Below are 23804 nucleotides of genomic sequence, written 5' to 3' on the forward strand. Positions count from 1 at the left end.
CAGTAGAAAAAACCAAAGAATTACGGTAGATTTTTCATTTTTATCTTTCTTTCTGAACAATAATTCCTCTCTATCTATTTTATTAATGTTCCATGATACTTTCTGTGCAATATATTTGTATAAATCTATCTATGTTTATATATCCATTTGAATATATACAGATAATATGGTTAATTCTTACCCTTAGGGAACGGGGTGGGAAATCCATAAGAAAGTTAAGAAGGGGTTAAAGGTCAGGTGATGTTTTTAATTAGCTTTGTTATTTAAGCAGATGATTAGTGACGTTACCTAAGAGAGGTGATCAAGGCTCAAGGTGGGCTGAAAAAGAGTTTTTTTATTCCCATTACTTCAAGTTCCCACCTGCCTGAATATATTCTACGTTCTCTACCGGTACACACTCACTTTTTGGAAGTCACACTGAGCACTGCCTGGCGGTTCCTCGCACTCTCCCTCAGTTATCCATTTTAGCACCGAGGAGGCCTGGGTGATTTGCTCCCAGGGCAGATATTAGGCCATCGCTCAGCCTCTTCCATCTTGGGGATCCTCGAAGAACGAAGCATGGTTTCTCCTACTCACTAGAAGGCTCTCTCTTCCCAAGACTCCAACTTAGACTGACTGAGCTCTGCTTAGCTTAACTCTCTCTTCCTCTCTTTTCCCCCCCTCGCATACACCTTGCAAAACACATATATATGTGACATACAACAAGATACATTTTTCAGATATAGCCCAGACCTTAACCCATTCATTGCTGCAGAAGTGCAATACACATCAAATACACACACATAGAAGACACTGACAATACAATTGCACAAGACAAACACATTCATACTTATGGAGCGACCGTTAACTCTGGGCCACTACACTTTTCCATGTCAGTGTTCCCCATTTAGTGTGTAATGGGGACATGTATTTCCTCTGCCATGTAGTAATGTCACTCTGAATAGAGCGTTGCTGTGCATGTGCGGTCAGTGCTCCAATCATTTCAATGAGAGTGAAAGAAATACCAGTGCCATAGAAAGTGAATGGAGCATTGGTTCATTTGTGTGGCCAGCTCTCCATTCACTCTCTTCCGCAATGCGGGGTGCAGTAACTCCACAGTGTGGAGGACAGGGGACACAGGACCCCCATTCTTTAGATTGGTGGGAGTCTCAGTGATGAGACCCTCACCGATCAGCAATTTATTGCCTATCCTGTGGATAAGGAATAACTTGCTATTCTAGTACAATCCCTCTAGTGTAGAAAGTAGTGATGTAGAATGATACACCCGTAGACATGATAATTGTGTAGGTCTCTCTACTAACCTTCAACTAACTGTTCTCTAAAACAGCCTCCGACATACACAGTTCCTTCCTTACCACCCTCTCGGTTCGAGCTATCCTGAAATAAGTAGGAAAAAACCTTTGCAAGACTCAAAATGACCAATACTTTGAAACTCACTTTTCTGTTGACAGACTAGAAGAAACCAGCAGCAGAGCCAGAAGTTTATATTCATGTTCTTGAGTGGTATCTCCGACTTCTAGGAATAGTCAACAATGTGCACTTCCCTCTCGGTTATAAATGACACAACTGAGCGTTACCAGATGACACACCACATCCTACTTCTCCATAGGTATCCAGTTGCAACACCCAGTGGTGTTAAAATTGACCAACCAAATTTACAATTTACGTCATGCGTCAATTAGAGATGATGGAAAAGTCAGATTTGTTTCAACAAACCTCAATTCTGAGATTAAGACAGTTTCAACCCTCAAGAGATAGAAACCTTGAAGTGAGGGCTCTCACACATTTCCGTAAGTCACATTCATGTCATAAAAGTATTTTTTTCTTGATAGCTGATTAATGTCAGTGTGCTGCAAGTCAATAAAAGACAGAGCTTCCAAATGCTGCCTATGTGTGCCATCCCTCCACCCCCCATCCCCCGGAAGTATGTTTTCCCACGGAAAATACGTACTTCCCTGAAAAAGTTTGTGCGCCCACGCCACAAAATAATACAACCCCAATTCCAAAAAAGTTGTGGTGCTGTGTGAAACATAAATAAATATTAAAAAAAAAAAAAAGAATACAATGATTTGGAAATCTCATCTAACAATGTTTTATTAACAGTAGAACATATCAGAGGGTGGAGGGAAGACATTTTTCTATTGCATTAAAAAAAAATTAACTCATTTAGAAAGTGATGGCAGCTACGCATCTCACAAAAGTTGAGCCAGGAATAACAAAAGGCAGGAAAAGTAAGAGGTACTACTGAAAAACAGCCGGAGGGTCAATAGTCTACTAAATCACGTGACTATGCAAACAAAAAAAACATGTTAGAGAAGCAAAGTCTATTGGGGCAAAAATGGTCAGAGCTTCACCATCTGTGAAAAACTGCATCTAAAAATTATGGAACAATGTCAGAAAAATGTTCTTTAGTGTAACATTGGGAAGACTTTGAATATCCCACCATCTACAGTTTATCATATCATTAGAAGGTTCAGAGAATCTGGAGAAATTCACGTGCACAAGGCCAAGAGTTACTATTGGATGCTTGAGATTTACGGGCCCTCGGGTGGCACTGCGTTAGGGTCCATTTGGCGGGAGGAATGTCGGGTAAACAATGCTCGTCACTCGGCATTGTGTGTCCTCGCTGCCGTGCTGTCACACCAGAGCTAGTATCGCTGCCTCACTCACAGAGTGGCCAGAAGGGGGGCGCGGAGGCTGCAGGAGATTTCTCTCCTCTTGCTCCCCTGCCTCTCTCCATTGACTTAACATAGCGGTCGTTCATTACTGAACGGCTGCTATTTACACTGAACGGTCAGCGTTCAACTCATCGTCCATCGTTTATGCTGTATAACGATGGATGATTAGCTGAACGCTGATCGTTCAGTGTAAATAGCAGCTGTTCAGTAATGAACGGCCGCAATGCTAAGTCAATGGAGAGGGGCGGGGGAGCGTGAAGAGAGAAATCGCCTTCAGCGTTCCCGCTGTGAGCCATAGATACTAGCTCCCGTGCAGCAGCATGAGAATGAGTATGTTCGGGGACGAGTGTCAGGCCTCCTTTGCGCGACATTTGTCCAGTCTAAATTTGCCTTTATATACAGGCATGACTCTGTAATGTAAATGGCATGGACTCAAAAATACTTCCAGAAGTCATTGTCTGTGAACATAGTTCACCATACAATCCACAAATACAAGCTACAGCCGTATCATGCAAAGAAGAAGCTATATTTAACACAATCCAGAAATGCCAGTGTCTTTTGAGGGCCAAAGCTCATTTAAAATGGACTGAGGCAAGATGGAAAACTGTTCTGTTATCAGATGAGTCAAAATGTGAAATTCTTTTTGGAAACCACAGATGCTGTGTCCTGCAGACTCAAGAGGAGAGGGACCAACCAGCTTGTTATCAGGGCAGAGCTCTGCATCTCTGATGGTTTGGGGGATGCATCAGAGGCTATGGCATGGGCAGCTTACACTACCAATGCTGATAGTATATAGAGGTGGTAGAACAACATGTACTCCATCCAGACAACGTCTCTTTCAGGGAAGACCTTGTATATTCCAGTAAGACAATGCTAAACCACATACTGCATCCACCACAACAGCATGGCTTCACAGAAGAAGAGTCCGGGGTGAACTGTCCACCTGCAGTCCGGACCTTTCACCAATAGGAAACATTTGGCGCATTATGAAACTAAAGATCCGTCAAAGACGACGGAGGACTGCTGAGCAGCTACATCAGACAAGAACGGGATAACATTCCTCTTCCAAAACTCAAGCAAATGGTCTCACTTTCCAGAAGAGAGGATGCTACATAATGGTAGACACGGCCCCGCCCAACTATTGTGAGATGTGTTGCTGCCATCAATTTCTAAATGGAAAAGTGTCTCCCTTTTCCCCTCTGATATGTTCTTCTGTGTATAAAATATAGTTAGATGAGATCTCCAGATCATTGCTTGCTTTTATTTACATTTTACACAGCAGCCCAACTATTTTGGAATTGGGATTGTATGCCCTACTCACATAAGTATGTCCGCTCCCCTTGACAAAAGGTCATTGTTGTGCTGAAATGTGAAATTCCTCTTCATCTTCAGCTTTTTAGCTAAGGCCTAAAAGTTCTCCCCACAGCCAAGACATATGAAGGATACGAGAGATGGTTGTCATATGCCCTACACAACCAGGACTTACCAGAAACTCCTGCAGCTCCTTTAATGTTGCTGCCAGCCTTTTGGAAGACTCCCACACTTATCTTCTGGTCTTTTCATCAATTTTTGAGGGACGTCGAGTTCTTAGTGAGGTCGCTGTTGTGCCAAATGTAATCCTCTTCTTGATGACCATGTGCTCCATGGTGTATGTAATGCCTTGGAAAGTTTTTGGCTCCCTTCTCCTGACTGACACCTTCCAACAATCAGATCCCTGTGATGTGTTATAAGCTCTTTGCGTACCAAGAAAATGTCAGCAAAATCCTCGTAGAAGAGCCAAACTTTATATGGGGGAGATCAGAATCCCTGTAAAAAATGGCAGCGGAGTGCTGACTACTAGTTATCAGGAGGTTACATGTGATTGGCTGATTCTGAGCACAACCACATCCCTGAATATAGGCGGGTGTGAACACTTATGCAACCACATTAAATTAGTTTTATTATTTTTTTCTATCCTAAAAGATTTCAGTTTGTTTTTCAGTGGAATGGTACAGATAGTGGGTGGCATGGAAGGTGGAAAGAAATCTGAAATGATTCACCTTTGTTGGATTTTTTAACATGAGAAAACCTGGTGTTATAACAGGTGTGTAGACTTTTTATACTCACTGTATATAGGACTGCAGTATTATAAAAATTGTGTTGTGCAGAGTATTAAAGGGGTTGTCCCGCGAAACCAAGTGGGGTTATACACTTCTGTATGGCCATATTAATGCACTTTGTAATGTACATCGTGCATTAATTATGAGCCATACAGAAGTTATTCACTTACCTGCTCCGTTGCTAGCGTCCTCGTCTCCATGGTGCCGTCTAATTTTCAGCGTCTAATCGCCCGATTAGACGCGCTTGCGCAGTCCGGTCTTCTCCCTTCTGAATGGGGCCGCTCGTGCCAGAGAGCTGCTCCTCGTAGCTCCGCCCCGTCACGTGTGCCGATTCCAGCCAATCAGGAGGCTGGAATCGGCAATGGACCGCACAGAAGACCTGCGGTCCACCGAGGGTGAAGATCCCGGCGGCCATCTTCGCAAGGTAAGTAAGAAGTCACCGGAGCGCGGGGATTCGGGTAAGTACTATCCGTTTTTTTTTTTAAACCCCTGCATCGGGTTTGTCTCGCGTCGAACGGGGGGGCTATTGAAAAAAAAACAAAAACTGTTTCGGCACGGGACAACCCCTTTAAGGCAGCAGAAATATAGTCCCAAGCCCTCACTCATGACCTGAAGGCTGTAAGTTCAATCCCCTCATGGTTTGGGTAGCTGACTCAAGGTCAACTCAGCCCTCCATTTTTCTTTCCGAGGTTGGCAAAATGAGTACCCAGCTTGGTGGGGGGTGATAAATAAATAACCTGAAAGCACTGCAGACCAAGTTGCACTATACAAATAACAAGATTTTAAATCCATATAGCTCCTACCAATGTCTTGAAGACGTTTCCTGGAGTTGACCTTTCATCATCAGCCCTGTCTTAGTTTCCATGAAGCAATAGCGGAGACGACATCCGTTCTTTCACAACGCCAAGCTTCCCTTATCAATTCCTGTTTTTGTATTTTTAGCTTTTGTTGTGTCTTCACACTTCACTCTCTGATGCACTCTGCGTAGATTGCAAGCTCTTGAGTCCACAATGTTGGTCATTTCCAATCTTGTGTTATACATGGATTAGTGCAGCAATCAATGCTTGTTAGAGGTACAGATGAAGCCAAGTTTGATTGGACTGTGCTAATGTTCTGGGACAACTTATCTTATATTAACCCCTTAGTGACCAACCTGCATGCGCCAAATTTTGGAAATCTGATATGTGTCACTTTAACATAGAATAACTCCGTAAAGGTTTTGCATATCCAAGTGATTCTGACATAGTTTTTTCGCCACATGTTGTACTTCACTTAGGTGGTAAAAATAGACTGATAGAATTTGTGTATATTTATTAAAAGTACCAAAATTCGGAAAATTGTGAAAGAATTTAAAATTATCAACATTTTGAGGAACACTTTGTTTTCCTGCACCAAGCGAAGATTGAAAAGGCTTATAGGTGTCAGAATGATAGATACCCCCACACATGACCCTATTTTAAAAACTACACCCCTTAATGTATTCAATGAGGGGAGTATTTTGACCCCAGAGTTTTTTTTTTCAGTAGTTAATGCAATTTAGAGGAGAAAAAAAATGACATTTCATTTTTTTGCAAATATGTCATTTTAAAAACAGGATTTTTTTCTATAGTGCAAATGAAAATGGGGATTTACACCGTAAAATGAATACCCCTGTTTTTCCTGTGTTCAGAAACATACCTATTGTGGTCCTAATCTTATGTCTATATGCACAACGGGGCCCAAAACAAAAGGAGCAGACAAAACAGACATTTCGCTTGGAGGCATTTTAGGCACCATTGCTCACTTGTAGAGCCCTTGAGTGGCCAAAATGACAGAGGACCCCACAAATTACCCCATTTGGGAAACTAGACCCCTTAAAGAATTAATCAAGGGGTGTACTGCGTATTTTGACCCCACAGTTTTTGAATGAGCCTAAGCAAAGTAGAAGGAAAGAAAAATAGATTATACCTACCCGATAATCGGGTTTCCAGGAGTCTCCACGACTGCACCAATTGAGATTGCCTCCTCCTGATAGGACAGGAACATACTGAGAGGTTAAAAGCTCCCTCCCTTCCCCACTTTCCTCAGTGGATTCTAACGAATTGCCGGGGTAGGAGCTTAAATTAAATTCTTTCCCTAACTGGGATTTTTTTTTTGGGGGGGGGGGGGGAATTATATTCTATAATTTCTTTACTATGTTCTTAGGGGGGGGAAGGTACAGGTGCTGTCGTGGAGACTCCTGGAAACCCGATTATCGGGTAGGTATAATCTATTTTTTCCCCAGTCGTCTCCACGACAGCACCAATTGAGATGTACCAACTAAAGTTTATTAGGGTGGGATTGCTGCCGAGAGGACTTTGCGGCCGAAGGCCATGTCCTCGTCCTGCTGCACTTTTACCCTATAGTGTTTAATGAACGTGTGGGTTTTTTTCCAGACTGCGGCCTTGCATATCTGCTCAACCGAAGCTGAGCTATGTTCGGCCCATTAGGATGCTACTGCCCTTATAGAATGGGCTTTAAGAGCTAAGGGGATTTCCTTCCCGAGGGCCTTATAGGACTCTATGATGGCCAGGCGGATCCACCTGGCTATGGAGTTTTTTGCCGTTTTGTTCCCTTTATTTGGGCCACTGAACTGGATGAACAGGTTGTCGTCCCGTCTCCAGTGGCTTGTCACATCTATGTAGCCTAGGACTGCTCTCCTAACGTCAAGGCAGCTTAGGGTTTTTTCTTCCTCGTTTTTAGGTTTACTAAAGAATGAGGGAATTATTATGTCTTGGGACCTATGAAAATGTGATACCACTTTTGGCATGAAGGCAGGGTCCGTTTTAAATACTAATTTGGTGTCCGAGATTTTTAGGAATGGGTGGCGAATGGACAAAGCCTGAAGCTCGCTAACCCGCCTTGCGGACGTGATGGCTACTAGGAAAACGGTCTTGATCGTAAGCATTTTTATCGGTAGTGCTTCAATCGGCTCGAATGGTTCCGCTATCATGGCCCTTAGGGCCCAATTAAGGTTCCAGTCTGGAACAAGGTTTATGGGTCTAGGTCGTAATCTAGCTGCTGCTGTCAGGAACCTGTTGACCCATCTATTGTCCGCGAACTTTGTGTCGCATATGGCGCTAAGGGCTGCGACCTGGACCTTCAGGGTACTTGGAGAGAGGCCCATCTGTAGGCCCTCCTGCAAGAACTCTAAGATCAAAGGGATGTCCGGGATAGAATCCCCGGAATCCCTTTCCTGTCTCCATGTGGAAAACCTTCTCCAAACCTTCTGGTAGATAAGGTGGGTTGTCCTTTTTCTGCTGGACATTAACGTTTCTACCACTCTCTCTGAGAATCCCTTCCCCCTTAGTGAGGATTCCTCAAGAGCCATGCTGTTAAGTGGAGTTTGTCTAAGCCCGGGTGGTTCAGTGGCCCCTGTGATAGCAGATCTGTCCAGGTAGGAAAGGTGACTGGGTCCTGGACGCTCAACGTTGTCAGAAGACCGAACCAACTTCTCTTGGGCCAGAAGGGGGTCACCAGGATTAGCGTGCATACCTGGGTTCTGAAATGTTGTAAGACTCTGGGGATCAGCGGTATCGGAGGAAAAGCGTATGCCAGCCCCTCTCCCCAGTCCTGGCCTAGGGCGTCTATTGCTGTAGGACGATCTCCTGGCCGGAGGGAGAAGAAATTGCTTACTTTGGCGTTCTCCCTGGTTGCAAACAGGTCCAATTGTGGGATCCCCCACCGGTTGGTCAGGGTTCTGAATGCTTCCAGGGAGAGAGACCATTCTCCTGGCTCTATTTGCCTTCTGCTGAGAAAGTCCGCTTTTGGGTTTAGCGTCCCCTTTAAGTGTGTTGCCGTGATCGAAAGGATGCGGCCCTCTGCCCAGTGGAAAATTTTCTGCGAAATGTTTTGCAGGGCAGGAGACCTTGTGCCCCCCTAGTGCCGAATATGGGCGACCGTGGTGGTATTGTCCGACAATATCTTTATATGCTGGTTCCGTATCGAGTTTCCTAACTGCTGTAGGACCCGCCATACGGCCTGTAGCTCTCTGTAGTTGGAGGATTGTTCTTTTACCCTTTGAGACCACGGGCCCTGAAAGAACTGGTTCCCCACATGCACTCCCCATCCCCAGGCGCTTGCATCCGTTGTGATGTGCGTGGCTGGGTTCTGTAGCCAATGAACCCCTCTCTGCAGGTTCGCTGGGGATGTCCACCAACGCAGGGATGTTTTCACTGTTTGGGATATACATTTTTGTCCCTAGCGAGGACTGCTTTTTGTCCCACGTGGATAGGACGGAGGCCTGCAGAGCTCTGGTGTGAGCCTGGGCCCATGCTACTCCGGGATTGCATGACGTCAGGCTTCCCAGGAGAGACATGGCTTCCCGAATTGTGCATGATCGTCTCTGTAGGAAGGATTTGACCAGCCTTCAAGTTTTTTGTATTTTTTCCTCAGGCAGGCAGGAGCATTGTAATTCTGAGTTGAGCGTTATGCCCAAAAACGTCTTCTTCCTGTCAGAGTCTAAGCTGGACTTTTCCCAGTTTATGATCCATCCTAGAGACTGGAGGAGTTCTAGCACTATCTCTAGGTGTTTCGTTAGTAGTTTCCTGGACTCTGCTATTATCAAAATATTGTCCAGGTAGGGTATTATTAGGATCGACTTTTTCCTCAGGTAGGCGGCTACCTCTGCCATAATTTTGGTAAAAATTCTGGGTGCTGAGGCGATCCCGAAAGGCAGGCATCTGAATTGGTGGTGCTCTATTCCTTTACCCATATCCACTGCGAACCTTAGGTATCTTTGGGCCCCCTCGTGGATCGGTACGTGGAAATAAGCGTCCTTCAGATCGATGGATGCCATGTAGGCCCCTTTGGGAATCAACTTCATCGTTGAGGAGATGGACTCCCTTTTGAATTTTCTGTACTTGACGCAGGTGTTCAGAGGTTTCAGATTCACTATCATCCGCTGTTTCCCACAGGGTTTTCTTACTAGAAAAAGCCTGGAATAATGGCCCTGGGTTTCCTCGTTTCGAGGTACGGGGGATGTTGCGTTTAGCTGTTGCAGGTCCCGAACGCTTTGCCTTAGTAAGTGTAACTGTTGCCCTGAGCCTCCCATGATAACGAATTTCCTTCTGGGGAGGGACACCAGTTCTATCCGGTATCCCTGCTGTAAGACCTTTGGAATCCATGGGCCTTCGCAAATTGCGGCCCATTGATCCACAAAGTTCCCCAGCCTTGCCCCTACGGAGCTGGCGTCAGGGTCCCTGCTTGGGCTTCCCCTGGTGGGGGTTAAAGAGGATATTTCTTCCTCTGCCCCCTTTGGGGTAACTCCAGCGGCCTGTCTTGCCCTTGCCTCGGTAGGCCTCGGGCTGTTGCACTGGGGTTCGGAAGAAGGTCTTCCCTCTCTGCGGCTTTTCTTCCGGGAATCCCCTCTTTTTGTCGGCCGCCTTCTCCAGGATCTTGTCTAGGTCTGGTCCGAACAAAAACTGACCGTAGAACGGGAGGGCGCATAGCTTATTTTCAGAGGCTAGGTCGCCTGACCACGATTTCAGCCATAACACTCTCCTGGCTGAGTTAGACCGGGCTGCAGCTTTTGCCGAGAGTTTAACCGTTTCGGCCGCGGCATCCACTAGGAAATTTGTTGCCATACGCAGGATAGGAAGAGAATTTAGGATCTGTTCCCTTGACGTCTTATTGGTTAGGTGTAGCTCCAGCTGTTCTAGCCATACCCCCAGAGTGCGCGCCAGGCAAGTGGCTGCGATCCCTGACCTAAGTATGTTTGCCGCTGCCTCCCATGATTTTTTTAGAAGGCCTTCAGCTTTGCGATCCATAGGATCTTTTATTGTACGGCGTCCTCAAAGGGCAGGCTCGTCCTCCTAGCTACTTTGGCCACTGGGACATCTACCTTGGGTACCTCCTCCCAGCTTGCGCAAACTTCCTCCTCGAATGGGTACCTTCTTTTTACACCTCTAGCGGAGAAGGAACCTGTGTCTGGTTTCTTCCACTCCTTTTGGATAATTTTAATGATATTTTCGTGGACAGGGAAGGTATGTTTACACCTCTCCCCTAGTCCCCCAAATATCTCATCTTGTAAGGTACGTGGTTCTCTGGGCTCTTCCATTTTTAGTGTAGCCCTGACTGACTTAAAGGGGTTGTCTCGCGAAACCAAGTGGGGGTATACACTTCCGTATGGCCATATTAATGCACTTTGTAATGTACATCGTGCATTAAATATGAGCCATACAGAAGTTATTCCACTTACCTGTTCCGTTGCTAGCGTCCCCGTCTCCATGGTTCCGTCTTAATTCGCTGGCAGCTTGCTTTTTTAGACGCGCTTGCGCAGTCCGGTCTTCTATTTTCAGCACGAGCCGCTTCAGTGTGCTCCCCGCCACACATGCGCAGACGAGCTGTCACTGCTCGGGAGCGCGCTGGAGCGGCCATTCTGTACCATCCTCTGTTAGAGGAAGGTGCAGAAACTGGAGCTGCCGTCCCGAGAAGCCGCCCAGGTGTCCAGCTGTCCCGAGAAGCCGCCCAGGTGTCCAGCCGTCCCGAGAAGCCGCCCAGGTGTCCAGCCGTCCCGAGAAGCCGCCCAGGTGTCCAGCCGTCCCGAGAAGCCGCCCAGGTGTCCAGCCGTCCCGAGAAGCCGCCCAGGTGTCCAGCCGTCCCGAGAAGCCGTCCAGGTGTCCAGCTGTCCCGAGAAGCCGTCCAGGTGTCCAGCTGTCCCGAGAAGCCGTCCAGGTAAGTGATGGGTCGGGGGTGATGTTCACTGACAGGTGAAGGCCCCGGAGCCCAGCGCTGGGCTCCGGAACCTAGCGCTGGGCTCCGGGGCCTTCACCTGGGCTCCAGAACCTAGCGCTGGGCTCCGGGGCCTTCACCTAGGCTCCGGAACCTAGTGCTGGGCTCCGGAACCTAGCGCTGGGCTCCGGGGCCTTCACCTGGGCTCCGGGGCCTAGCGCTGGGCTCCGGGGCCTTCACCTGGGCTGAGGGTCTAGCGCTGGGGAGCCGGGAGCGTAGCGCTGGGGAGCCGGGAGCGTAGCGCTGGGGAGCCGGGAGCGTAGCGCTGGGGAGCCGGGAGCGTAGCGCTGGGGAGCCGGGAGCGTAGCGCTGGGGAGCCGGGAGCGTAGCGCTGGGGAGCCGGGGGCTAGCGCCGGTTACCTGCTGCCTGGCGGTGGGTGAGTGGTCGGCGGCTGCGGTGGGTCCGGTCGGCGGCTGCGGGGCGTCTGGTTGCCATGGAGACACAGCTGGTAGCGTCTCGGGAGCGCGCACGTCGGGCTGCAGCGAGCGACGGGAAAAGAGCCGACGGCCATCTTGGGGAAACTTTTATAAGTTGCTGAAACGCTGGAACGGTAAGTACAAACCAGCTAGAAAAGTCATTTACAGGGGGGCTTAGTAATGTATGCTTAATGGGGGGGACTGGGCAAAAAAAAAAATTCACTGCTTCCTCGAGACATCTCCTTTAATCAATTCCGTTAAGTCGTCCTGATAGAATAGGTATCTTTTGTAGTCCTCCTCCTCTGAGGACTCCTCGGCCGCCTGTTCCTCTTGCTCCGATCCGATAGAATTTTCGGAGTCGGAAGGCTTGTCGGGAACATACGCCTTTTTCTGGCGTTTAGCTGGCGGCGCCAGCTGTGACGTTAGGGCTGATCGAACCTCCTCTTTCACCAGCTTCCTAACGTCCTCCATGAATCCCCCCGATTTCCTCTTTGACTAGCCTAGCTACGCAAGCCTTGCATAGAGGCCTCTGGTACGTAGCTGGCACTCCACGCATTTTTTGAGTTATGTTCTGGGGGGGATGTCTTTTTTATCCCCCTGACAAAAAAGGGAAAGTATTTTTTGCGGGTAAATATGCAATTTTTCCATATACAATACATTGGATTTTGCATTTATATTTTTTGCCACACTGGCTACTTACGGCCGCTGAGGCTGAGGTTTCAGCTGTCTCTGGGGCTGGAGCACTCATTGCTATACCAGTGCTGCAGACACCCTGCGACCTGTAGTGCTGGTCCACCTTCTGGCTTCTCTCAGGTTCCTTTATTTTAAATTTTCACGCTCCTGCCCTAAGCCCCGCCCCCTCCGTGCGCCTCCTGATGCGGGCGCGATGAAGTCATTGCGCTGGACACGTGACGTGACGCCCCGCCCCCGCCATCAAGGGGCTTCCTGGAGCGCCGTGCTGTAACTCTGCAGGGAGGAGGAGGGGGACTGAGGCTTTGTACCCCCCATGGGCCGCTGCGGGAGGAACCTGGCCCGGGGGCTACCACCCCATGTGGCGTCCCGGGAGTCGTCTGGCTAGGAAGGGAGGACAGGCTGACCCACTGCCATCCGATCCGCCCGTGAGTAGCTTCTGGCTGGCTTCTCCACCAGCCCCTCTCAGAGATCCTGCCTCCTGGCAGGACAGGAAGACACTGAGGAAAGTGGAGAGCTTTTAACCTCTCAGGATGTTCCTGTCCTATCAGGAGGAGGCAATCTCAATTGGTGCTGTCGTGGAGACGACTGGGGAAATTACGATTTTCATTTTTTTGGCAATTGTGTCAATTTAGAACGTTTTTTTGTGCAGCATACATAGGAATGTGCCCCAAAATCGATATTCTTGTTTGTTCTGTGTTCAGAAATATACCCTCATTGTAGCCCCAATCTACTTACAGGACACAGGGCAAGGCCCATAATGGAGGGAACACCTATTTCAGGGCACAACTGAATAAATTCCAGGCCCAATTGCCCACTTGTGCGGAAAAAGAGTTGACTCCCTAAATATAGTCAAACCCCCCACTTTTTGACATTTCCTAAATCTTAGCTAAAAGTAATAATGTAAACTGTGTGGTATTTCTGAAGACAGAGGTAATTATGGAGGCCAGGTTGGAAAGGGCACATGGGGCAATAATGTTGGATATCCCTCCTCCTCTCATGCTTTTTTGGGGGGTATTTCTTGACCTCAGTGGCAGGGCTGGAGTGTAAAAAATGGTGCTCTGCAAAGCTTTGTAAGCTTGTTGAGTTCCTGCAGTCTCACATAGAAGACGCTCAACAAGCTGCTTCTGGAACTGCAGAAGGGCGAACGTTCCCGAGGCTTCCTGTAAGAAAGCGGGAAACATCTGTGGAGGATGATCGCGTTGGGGTTCAAATGTCTCCAGTAAGAAATTTCATCTCTCAACGATTGCATTGGTGAGGGGAGATGAAACTTTAAGTTCTTTTACACTTTTATGTGATCGCCATTATCCATTGGATAACAGTGATCACGTGACCAAGAACTGCATACCACAGACCCCCATGACATCTCCAGGCTCTTGGCTACTTTGGTAAATTTCCCAGGCAATCCTTGACTTTTACACATGCGTTCGCCATTTTGCAGAAGGGCGCATATGCTGAAGCTGGGAGAAGTCCACAGATAAAGATTCCATCAGGGGGACAAATCCGGTGACGTTGGGTATGTAATTTCATCTTCCCTCACAGATGCGATCCATAAGGGGAGATGAAACTTTAACTTTTTAAACTTTAAAAATTTTTTTTACACTTTTTAACTTTACGTGATCCTCGTTATCCGATGGATAACAGTGATCAGGTAACCGGGAACTGCATACAGCGGTCCCCGGTGACATCTCCTTGCACTCGGCTATTTTTGCTAGCCGAGTGCAGGGAGATCTTTAATTTATCGGGCTCTCTAGCCTTCTGCATATGCGTGCCACAGGTCGAAATCGCTGTGGGACATCACGATGGATGGAGGTGAGTAGTTTCAGCTCCCCTCATGGATCGGATCCATGAGAGGAGCTTAAACTTTATCTTTATTTGTCTGTTTTTTTTCCCTTTTCCACGATTGCCGTTATCCATTGGATAATAGTGATCACGGCCCCGGGGATCGGTCACCGCAGTCCCTGGTGACATCTCCAGCCTCCCGGCTACCTTCAGTAGCCAGGAGCCAGGAGATTTCAAATTTCCCAGGTCTCCCAGCCTTCTACGCGTGCACGTGACGTTTTACGTCTGGTCCAGAACAGACCAGAACACCGCGGCACATCGTGGAGGACAGAGGTGAGTAGCTTTAGCTCCCCTAATGGATCTGATCCGTGAGGGGAGCTGAAACTTTATCTTCTTTTTATTAATTTTATGCGATCGATGTTATCCAACAGATAATGTGATGGGGAGGGGGTCGAATATCCCAGCCAGCCCCATGACAGCTCCAGGTTATCAGGTACTTCCTACAGCCGATAGCAGGGAGCTGTCGCATCCACAGCCCCCACAGCTTTAATCCTCAGAGCGAGCGTGTTTTTACAGCCCTGAGGATTAAAGCCCCCTTAAACAGGGCATAAAAAGGTAATGGCGCAGTCACTAAGGGGTAAACCCATGGAAAAGCTATTGTTATCGTAACCTGTTAACGACCCTCTGCTGTAGTTGTATGGCACTAAAGCCTCGTTTAGACACAACGATTATCCCTCAAAAAAAAAAGACGTCAATTGTTGTGTGCCTTTACAGTGCAAGGTGATTGCTCAAACATTGAGCGATCACTTTGCGCTCTGAGTAGGGTATACAGAGCGGGGTCGTTTGTCTTCTGTGTCCAGCTGTTCTTTGCTCGGAATGCCCGGCCATTAAGACGGCTTTTGAGCGAATTTTGAGCGATAATTGTTGTGTCTAAATGGGCCTTTACTCTTATGGTGGCTGTTAGATCCTTAGATGTCGTTATCCATGTTGACAGCAGCAATTAAAGGGGTTGTGCAGGGTTAAAAAAAACATGGCTGCTTTCTTCCAAACACTGCACCACCCTTGTCCATAGGGTCGTGTGCAGTATTGCAGCTCAGCTCCATTTAGGTAAATGGGAGCTTAGCTGCAATACCAGACACGATCCATAGACAAGCGTGGCGCTGTGTTGGGAAGAAAGAAGGCGTGTTTTTCTAACCCATGGCAACCCCCCTTTAAGCAGCTAGTTGGAAGGAAGGAACCCAACACAAAATGTTCAGGATGGGCTGATAGATTCACATGCCTGACTGAAAGCTACTGAAGGCTCCCATTGCTGCCATGTATCACAATCTACCGTATTAAGCTTTGCCTGTGGTGGGGCTTATTGGACTGACATTAAAAATATAATATATTGAAATACTGAAGAATATTATGGGGGTTAGAAAATGGCAACAAAAACTGTTACCATGCGGCGGTTGCTGGTCTTCCCGGGGCGTCGTTGTGCAGGGTCCCTCGGTCGGGGCGCGTCCCCCCGGCTTGTTGTCTGGCTACCGGGGGCACAGGTGCCTGGCCAGCCTGGGCGGCGTGGTGCTGGTGGCGCGCAGCACCGTGCGCACCTGTGAGTGCAGCTGCCATGCGCGATCTCCCTTTTATTATGTTCTATTGGGAGTTGGCTGTCTCCCTCTCTCCGCCTCTGGGCGGAGGCTTTTGTTTAAAGGTCTGGCAGAGACTTGCAATCACTGCCAGTCATTGGTTTCCCTCAGTGTGCTAGCTAGTCTGCCTCTGTTGGTCTCTTGTCTGCTATACTTTGCTATTGTCCGCTAGGTTTTTCCATTTGCCTTAGTATTGTTTGTGTTGGTTATTTACATCTGCCTTTTCTGTCTGTATTCTATCCTTTCCATCTAGGTATGCCAGCGCCCCTTTTTGGTGCTTAGTGAAAGTAGGGACTGTTGCCCGCCTGGGGTTAGCCAGGAGAGGAGGCAAGCAGGCAGGGACAGGAGGTTATGGGTGAGATCTAGGGCACCTGGGCTGGCGTATCAAGGGTAGTATACCGTAACATAATAACTGGCCCTTAAAATTGCTCTCCAATGGAGGCCATGAGTACCCTCGCAAGTCAGTCGCAGGATTTAGTGGTCATGATCCAAGACCTGTCCGGTCATATTGTGGCTCAGAAGTAGCGGGAGTTAGTGCATGTTTCTACCTCCCCTTCTATTCCTGAGCCAAAGTGTCCGCTTCCTGAGGTATTTTCAGGGGAGAGAAGCAAGTTTTTTGTTTTTCAGCAGGCATGTAGATTGTATTTTCAGATGCGGCCCCGCTCCTCCGGCTCAGAATCCCAGAAGGTTGGATTGATTGTGTCCTTGCTTCGGGGTCCCCCCCCCCCCCCAGACATGGGCCTACTCCTTGCCCGAGAGTTCGGCTTGCCTGCAGTCAGTTGATTTGTTTTTTCAGGAACTTGGAGGTATTTTTGATGAGCCGGACCATGCGGGGTTGGCGGTATCTCATCTCATGTCTCTATGTCAGGGGCATCAGTGGGTAGATGACTATTGCTCTAAATTTAGACTGTATGCAGGTAAAACCTCTTGAAACGATAGCACCCTTAAAGATGTGTTCTTGTTGGGTCTTTCTGACGCTGTCAAGGATCTACTCATTTCTCATCCCGCTCCCGTGACACTCAATGATGCGATGGGATTGGTGGTCAAAGCTGACAGGAGGCTGAGATCTAGAAAAGAGGAACGTCAGGCCCATAAGGCTAGGGAATCCGGCAGACCCGCTCCCCCTTTTCCCATGCAAACTTCTGGTGTTGAGCCTATGGAAGTGGATCAGCTAAGTCCCGAGGAGCGGGAGTGGTCTCTAGAAGAGTGGCGTCACCATCTTGAGGGGGTAAGGCATCCCATTACCATGTATACTGATCATAAAAACTAGGTATATCTCGCCAATGCTAAGAGACTCACGGTTCGTCAGGCCAGGTGGGCGTTGTTTTTCTTTAACCTCGTTGTTACATATATTCCAGGAGAGAAGAACTTGAAGGCAGACGCCCTTTCACGGAGTTTCAGTTTGTCGGAAATTGAGACAGTGGCTCCCGAGAATATCCTGTCACCTGGGGTGGTGGTGGCAGCTGTAGAATCTGATCTTGTTCCTCATCTATAAAATTGTCAGCAGGACGCTCCCTCGGGGGTGCCGGAGGGCAGATGGTTTGTGCCAGAGACCTTGTGTCTCAGAGTCAATGAAGAGTCTCGCTTATCTGCTCTCGCAGGCCATCTGGGGGCTCAGGGGACTCTGGATTGTGTACTAGACACTACTGGTGTCCAGGCATGTCTCAGGAGATCCGCGACTTTGTTAAGGGATGCTCTGTCTGTGCACACGGTAAAAGTCGGCGTCCAGAGGGGCCTTTGAGACCGTTACCGATGCCTTTTCGATTTTATCACCGATCTACCTGAGTCTCAGAAGTTCACCACTATCCTAGTTGTTGTAGACCGTTTCTCAGAGATGGCACAATTCGTGGCGTTAAAGAAGCTGCCTTCTGCGATAGAATTTTCCAAGATTTTTGTAAAAAGAAATCATTTGTCTACATGGGGTTCCCGAGAACATCGTATCTGATCGCGGTTTTCAGTTTGTTGTGCAATTTTGACGAGCCTTCTGTAGAAACCTGGGAACGTCACTTTCCTTCTCGTCAGCAGTCCACCCACAAACTAATAGTCAGACTGAGCGGAAGAACCAGGATTTAGTGCAATATTTACGGTTGTTTGCTAGCGAAAAGGCTCATCAGTGGGCAGAGTTCCTCCCGTTGGCAGAGTTTGCACTAAACAGCCATACTTATTCTTCCACTGGGGTATCTCCATTCCTTTGGATATATGGTCAGCATCCTCGCTTCCTTACAGCTATTTCTACTCAGTCTGCCTGTTCTGCAGCTGATGTCACCACAGATGCGCTGCAAGGGGTATGGAAAGAAGTACAGAAGAACCTGGAAGCAACGGGGGCTTGTATGCAGTTGCATAGTGGGAAGAGTCTGTCAGTATCTGAACCTTGTAGGATGGGACAGAAGGTATATTTGTCTTCTAGAAATTTCAAATTGAAGGTTTGAAACTGGCACCGCGTTACGTGGGTCCCTTTGTTATCACGCGTGTAGTAAACCCGCTTGCTTATGAACTTGTTTTGTCAGCTACATGGAGGGTTCATAGCGTTTTTCATAAGTCATTATTGAAACCTTTTGTCCCTTCGGTGAACAGAGCGCACCAATTCCCGTTTCTGGCAAAATCTTTTCAGAAAACATTGGGGCACATCTGCACCCTGGATGCCAGTTTTCTAGCCAGAAACCTAATCCAGCTCCTAATTGTCGTAGGTACCAGTCTCTCCAATATGTCATATAGGGGCATTTTATAAAAACCAAGAGTAGACCTAACAGGACTATAGTGATAACTGTTCATCTATTACTTCTGACAACCAGCCTTTATAGCATGTTGAGCGGTTGTCACAGGCTGGCCAGGGGGGCGTTAGCCCTCTGGGCCTCTTGCTCCTAAAACTCCGACTAGGGATGTAAAGATTACTTTCATAATGATCACAAAGACACTGCCATCTAATGAGGCACAATCTTTCACACCATAACTTCAGTTTATCCCCTCCGGCTCCAACATGCATTGTGCCCCGTATACTGGAGACAGGGAGAGCAGCAAAGAAATATCGCACACAGCATCCAAAGGAAGAGTCTGTGTATTAATGTTGATAATCTCTGCCAATGACTGGAGTTCTGGGGGCACTATAACTCAGTGAGACCACAACAGGCACACTATTACTTACACTAAGTCAGGATAGTCCATACACCTTCTCACTTTCTTACACGTTGTAATGTTGTGCCCCCATCATTCTGCACTCAGTACCCCATAATGACAAAGTGACAACAGAACGGAAGAAACCTTTGTACATTATGTAAAAATAAAAAACTCCCGTTTTGCCCTGACATAAGTATTCACACCCTTTGGTACCACACGTGACATTTAACTCTGGGGTCTCACATTCCTTTTGATAATCTCTGAGATGTTTCTACTCCCTGATTGGAGTCACCTGCGGGAAATTCATCTGTTTGGACATAAAAGACCCTGGAGTCTACATAAGGTCTCACCGCTCACAATACATATGTAGTACCCAAGTACACTTACTGTGTATATGTCCAGAGGCCTATTCCTTGTCACAGCATAGCCGAGTGGTAACACAGGGGGAATGCTTATGGAAGTATATATGTATATCACGTCGTGACGCCACCGTTCCCACGCCATTATTCTATGCGGTGGAGAAATAAACACTGGACAAGTGTATCGTACTTCGGGTCCTCAGGAACGATTGAGGCCCGGTAAAACTATACTTGAATGAACTTTGCAAACAGGTTATTACAGATACATTCACGGCAGCAGTTACAGGCAGAAGCTCAGAGGTTGGGAGGAAAAATACACAGGAACAATATGGCCCTATAGTCCATGTTATCTATATGACACCGGTCCTGGACATTAAGTGTTCTCCGGAGGAGGTAAAGAAAGACAAGAATCTCTCCACATACTCTCTGCCAAGAAATTACATAGAAGATGGCTTGGCCTAGATGCACCCCGCACATTCTCCGCGTGGGTGTCACAATCGCGTACCTCTGTGTGGTGATCCTAATGGTGGAGGGCCATATAGGAAAAATAAATGCCTGTAATGTGAACGGGTACCTGGTATGGATGAAGTAGGATGTTGGAGGTTGTGTGCTCTCTCTTTCTCTGGCATGGACTTACTCCTATTAAATCCACTTTACATGCACCAAGAGTAGTCGTTCCTCTTCTTCCATCTTCGCCAACATGGAAGCTGATGGTGCTCCCATGTGGCTCTGTGTTAGCTCCGAGTAGCAGGTAAGATGGAACCCTGCTCCAACACAGATTGAAGAAGACAGAACTGAACTCAACTGCTTCCTGTTCTCAGACACTCACTTATATAATTAGAGCCTCGTGTGGCGCAGAGTGTAAGCTTTCGCTCATGCATGGTTCAGGTAGCCGGCTCAAGGTCGACTCATCCTTCCAAGGTCGGTAAAATGAGTACCCAGCTTGGTGGAGGGTAATAAATAAAAAAAAGCGCTGTGGAATAAGGACTTGCCGGCGCTGATTGGCTGAGACAGTCAATGAGGGGCTGTGATTGGACATCGAGCGCGCCGATAACCAATCACAGCACTCTATTGCCGGAGGCGGGGTTCTCAAACCTAGCCTACGGCAATAGACTTGTGAGTGCAGAGGAAGCCCGGATCAGCGGCAGAGACCAGCGGCCACGACCCGGACTGCAGCGGCTAGGTGAGTATTGCTTTTTTTTTTTTTCTCTACCTAGCTGGGACTGATTTTCGGGGTAGGGCTTCTATTGCAATCCCTCACCCCGAAAATTGGCGAGCGGTTAACGCTGCCAAAAATGTGGCACCAAGTGTTGCCGCGTTTTTAGCAGTGCTGAAACCGCTGCCCATTCATTTTAATGGGCGACGCAGGGCTGAAAACGCCCAAAAATAGAACTTGCATCGCTGTCAAAGCGCAGCGTTGGAAGGCGCTGCGTTTTCAGCCCTGTGTGAGCAGCCCCATTGAAATGAATGGGAGTGTTGTACAGCGTTTAGCGCTGGGCTGAAAAGGCAGCGCTAAACGCTGTAGGGAGGCCTAAGATCACAGACAACGCTGGAGGGGCTTAGGGATAACTTTGTGAATGTCCTTGTATGGCCAGGCCAGAGCCCTGTACTCAATGGGACATCTCTGGAGAGACCTGACAATGGTTGTCCACAGACGGCCCCCATCCAACCTGACAGAGGGCAGAAAACCCCCAAATTCAGGAGTGCAAACCTTGTGGCATCATCCCCAAGAAGACTGGAGGCTGGAATCACTGCCACTGGGACTTCACCTAAATGCTCAGTACAGGGGTGTAGATACTTATGTCACTGCAGAATGGGGGGTTATATATTTTTTTTATTTTCAAATATTTCTACAATTTTGTTGTCATGTTGTCATTATGGGGTACTGAGTGCAGAATGATGGGGGCACCAGGCCACAACATGTAAGAAGGTGGAAGGGTGGGAGGACTTTCTGCACTCACAGTAGTCGGGCCAGATTGGGCACATTATTACTATGGAGGAGCAGTGAGTTCACAGGTGAGTTGTCGCTGGAAGAAGTCTTAATAGCGGTCTGTACCCAAAGAGAATAGGTCGACTCCAGAGACGACCTCACCTGTGATCAATGGAGGTACCTGTACTGTAATCACTACGAGTGTAGAACTGGTATTAAAGTTCATTATATGGTGAGTGCATTATTTAGAGGCATATTAATACCAAGCCACTGTATCTAAGCTCGCCATGTTATAAAACCTCTATCAAATGTATATAATCTTCTATATATTTATCAATGTCTGTCTGTTTGTTGGAGCATCACCCACAAACTGTACCACTGATTGACATGACATTTTGTGCACAGTATAACCCCCACCCAGAGAAGGTTATAGGCTTAAAAAAAACTTCTGAAATTTTGTTATCTTGGCAACCGTATTTGCATTTTTTTGCCTTTCCTTGAATTTTAATGCAGCAACCCTCAAATTTGCTTTCACCAATGGATTCTACAGACTCGATTTAGTATTCCTGGTTATTTCCAACAAGTAATTCCCACTAGAAGAGTCAGACTGAGCACTGGCAATTTGTGATTCAGGAAATGATATGTCCCCAGACAGGAATACATGGAGCAACCGAGGATTGAAAACTGTTGCCCATAGTAACCAAACACAGAGCAGCTTTCATTTTACCTCAGCAGTATAATATATAGCAACCAATCACAGCGCAGCTTTCATTTTACCCCAGCACTAATAGGATTAAAAGATGTTGCCTATAGCAACCAATCACAGCACAGCTTTTATTTCACCTCAGCAGAATGACAAGTGAAAGCTGAGCTATGATTGCTTGCTATTGGCAACAAAAAATGCCCAATGTTACTCAAATCAGACCAGAACTGGGGGTTTGTATATTACACAAACAAACAAATTTTGTGTTTTAGATATAAGCAGCTTTCATTTTATCTCAGCACTGAGGATTAAAAGCTGCTGCCTACTTCAATAAAAACTATTGTTATTAAAAAAAAAAGCTGCTGCCTACAGCGGTGATTCCCAACCGGGGTGCCGCGAGAGGCTGCCAGGGGTGCTGCGGCTCTTTGGCTGGAAATCACGTCGGTACTGTTGTACCTTGACGCAGTGGAGTAGCAAGGTGGGTGCGGGAGGGACCGCCGGCCCCAGTTGCTATCGGTGAGGGGATTGACAGCTCAGCCAGTCAGCTGTAGTCATGGCGTGCAACAGCTTGGCAGCAGCAGGTAGAGAAGCTACTATTGAAGTCTGCCATAAGCCCCTCACAGAGCCTGCACTGCCCCCTAATGCCGGTTAACCCCTCCCCCGGCATTCCTGTCATGAGGGGACACACAGACCCGCCGAGCCAGCAGCTTCCAGGACCTCCAATGATGTCATGTGATACCCAGTGTGGGAGGAGTCAGGGATCATATGACCATGGGGGAGCTTAGTAAATGTAGGACTCTGCTGTGTTCTGTGTGTGTGTGTTGGAGCTGTGGGGGTCAGGATGGATGGAGTGAGTGAGTGGAGCTGTGGGGGTCAGGATGAATGCATGGATTGATTGAGTGAGTGAGTAGAGCTGTGGGGATCAGGATGGATGTAGGGGAGCTGTGTGTGTGATATGTGGGGATCAGGATGGATGTAGCCGAACTGTGTGTGTGATGTCTGGGGATCAGAATAGATGTAGGCGAGCTGTGTGTGTGATGTCTAGGGATCAGGATAGTTGTAGTAGAGCTGTGTGTGATGTGTGGGGATAAGGATGGATGTAGCAGAGCTGTGTGTGTGATGTGGGGATCAGGATGGATCTCGTGGAGCTGTGTGTGTGGGGATCAGGATGCATGTAGTGGAGTTGTGTGTGTGATGTGTGGGGTCAGGATGGATGTCGTGGAGCTGTGTGTGTGATGTGTGGGGATCAGGATGGATGTAGCAGAGCTGTGTGTGTGATGTGTGGGGATCAGGGTGGATGGAGTAGAGCTGTGTGTGTGATGTCTGGGGATCAGGATGGATGTAGTGTAGCTGTGTGTGTGATGTCTGGGAGACAGGATGGATGGAGTGGAGCTATCAGTGTGATGTCTGGGGGTCAGGATGGATGTAGCAGGGCTGTGTGTGAGATGTCTGGGGATCAGGATGGATGTAGCAGAGCTGTGTTTGTGATGTCTGGGGATGAGGATGGATGTAGCAGAGCTGTGTGTGTGATGTCTGGGGATCAGGATGGATGTAGCGGAGTTGTGTGTGCAATGTGTGGGGATCAGGATGTAAATGCACTACAACGAGGTAAGTACCATGTAGTGCATGTAATCTTGTATGTTTAGGTGATATA

General features: G+C 47.8%; 1 protein-coding gene across 2 annotated transcripts in view; it reads right to left on the minus strand.

The window, feature by feature from the left end:
- LOC136631590 (uncharacterized) overlaps positions 1-23804 on the minus strand; it is a 36097-nt gene that overhangs the window by 10769 nt on the left and 1524 nt on the right. Inside the window, exon 1 of one of the 2 annotated variants that reach the window (XM_066605873.1) lies at positions 1438-1506. The exons of the other annotated variant lie outside the window; for it this stretch is intronic. Coding sequence (XP_066461970.1) covers positions 1438-1492 — 55 coding nt within the window. The 5' untranslated portion in view covers positions 1493-1506. Of the gene's footprint in view, positions 1-1437; positions 1507-23804 lie in introns of those variants that run through there. 2 annotated transcript variants of the gene reach the window in all.

Source organism: Eleutherodactylus coqui, chromosome 6 (genome assembly GCF_035609145.1).
Source record: "Eleutherodactylus coqui strain aEleCoq1 chromosome 6, aEleCoq1.hap1, whole genome shotgun sequence".
Taxonomy (NCBI): domain Eukaryota; kingdom Metazoa; phylum Chordata; class Amphibia; order Anura; family Eleutherodactylidae; genus Eleutherodactylus; species Eleutherodactylus coqui.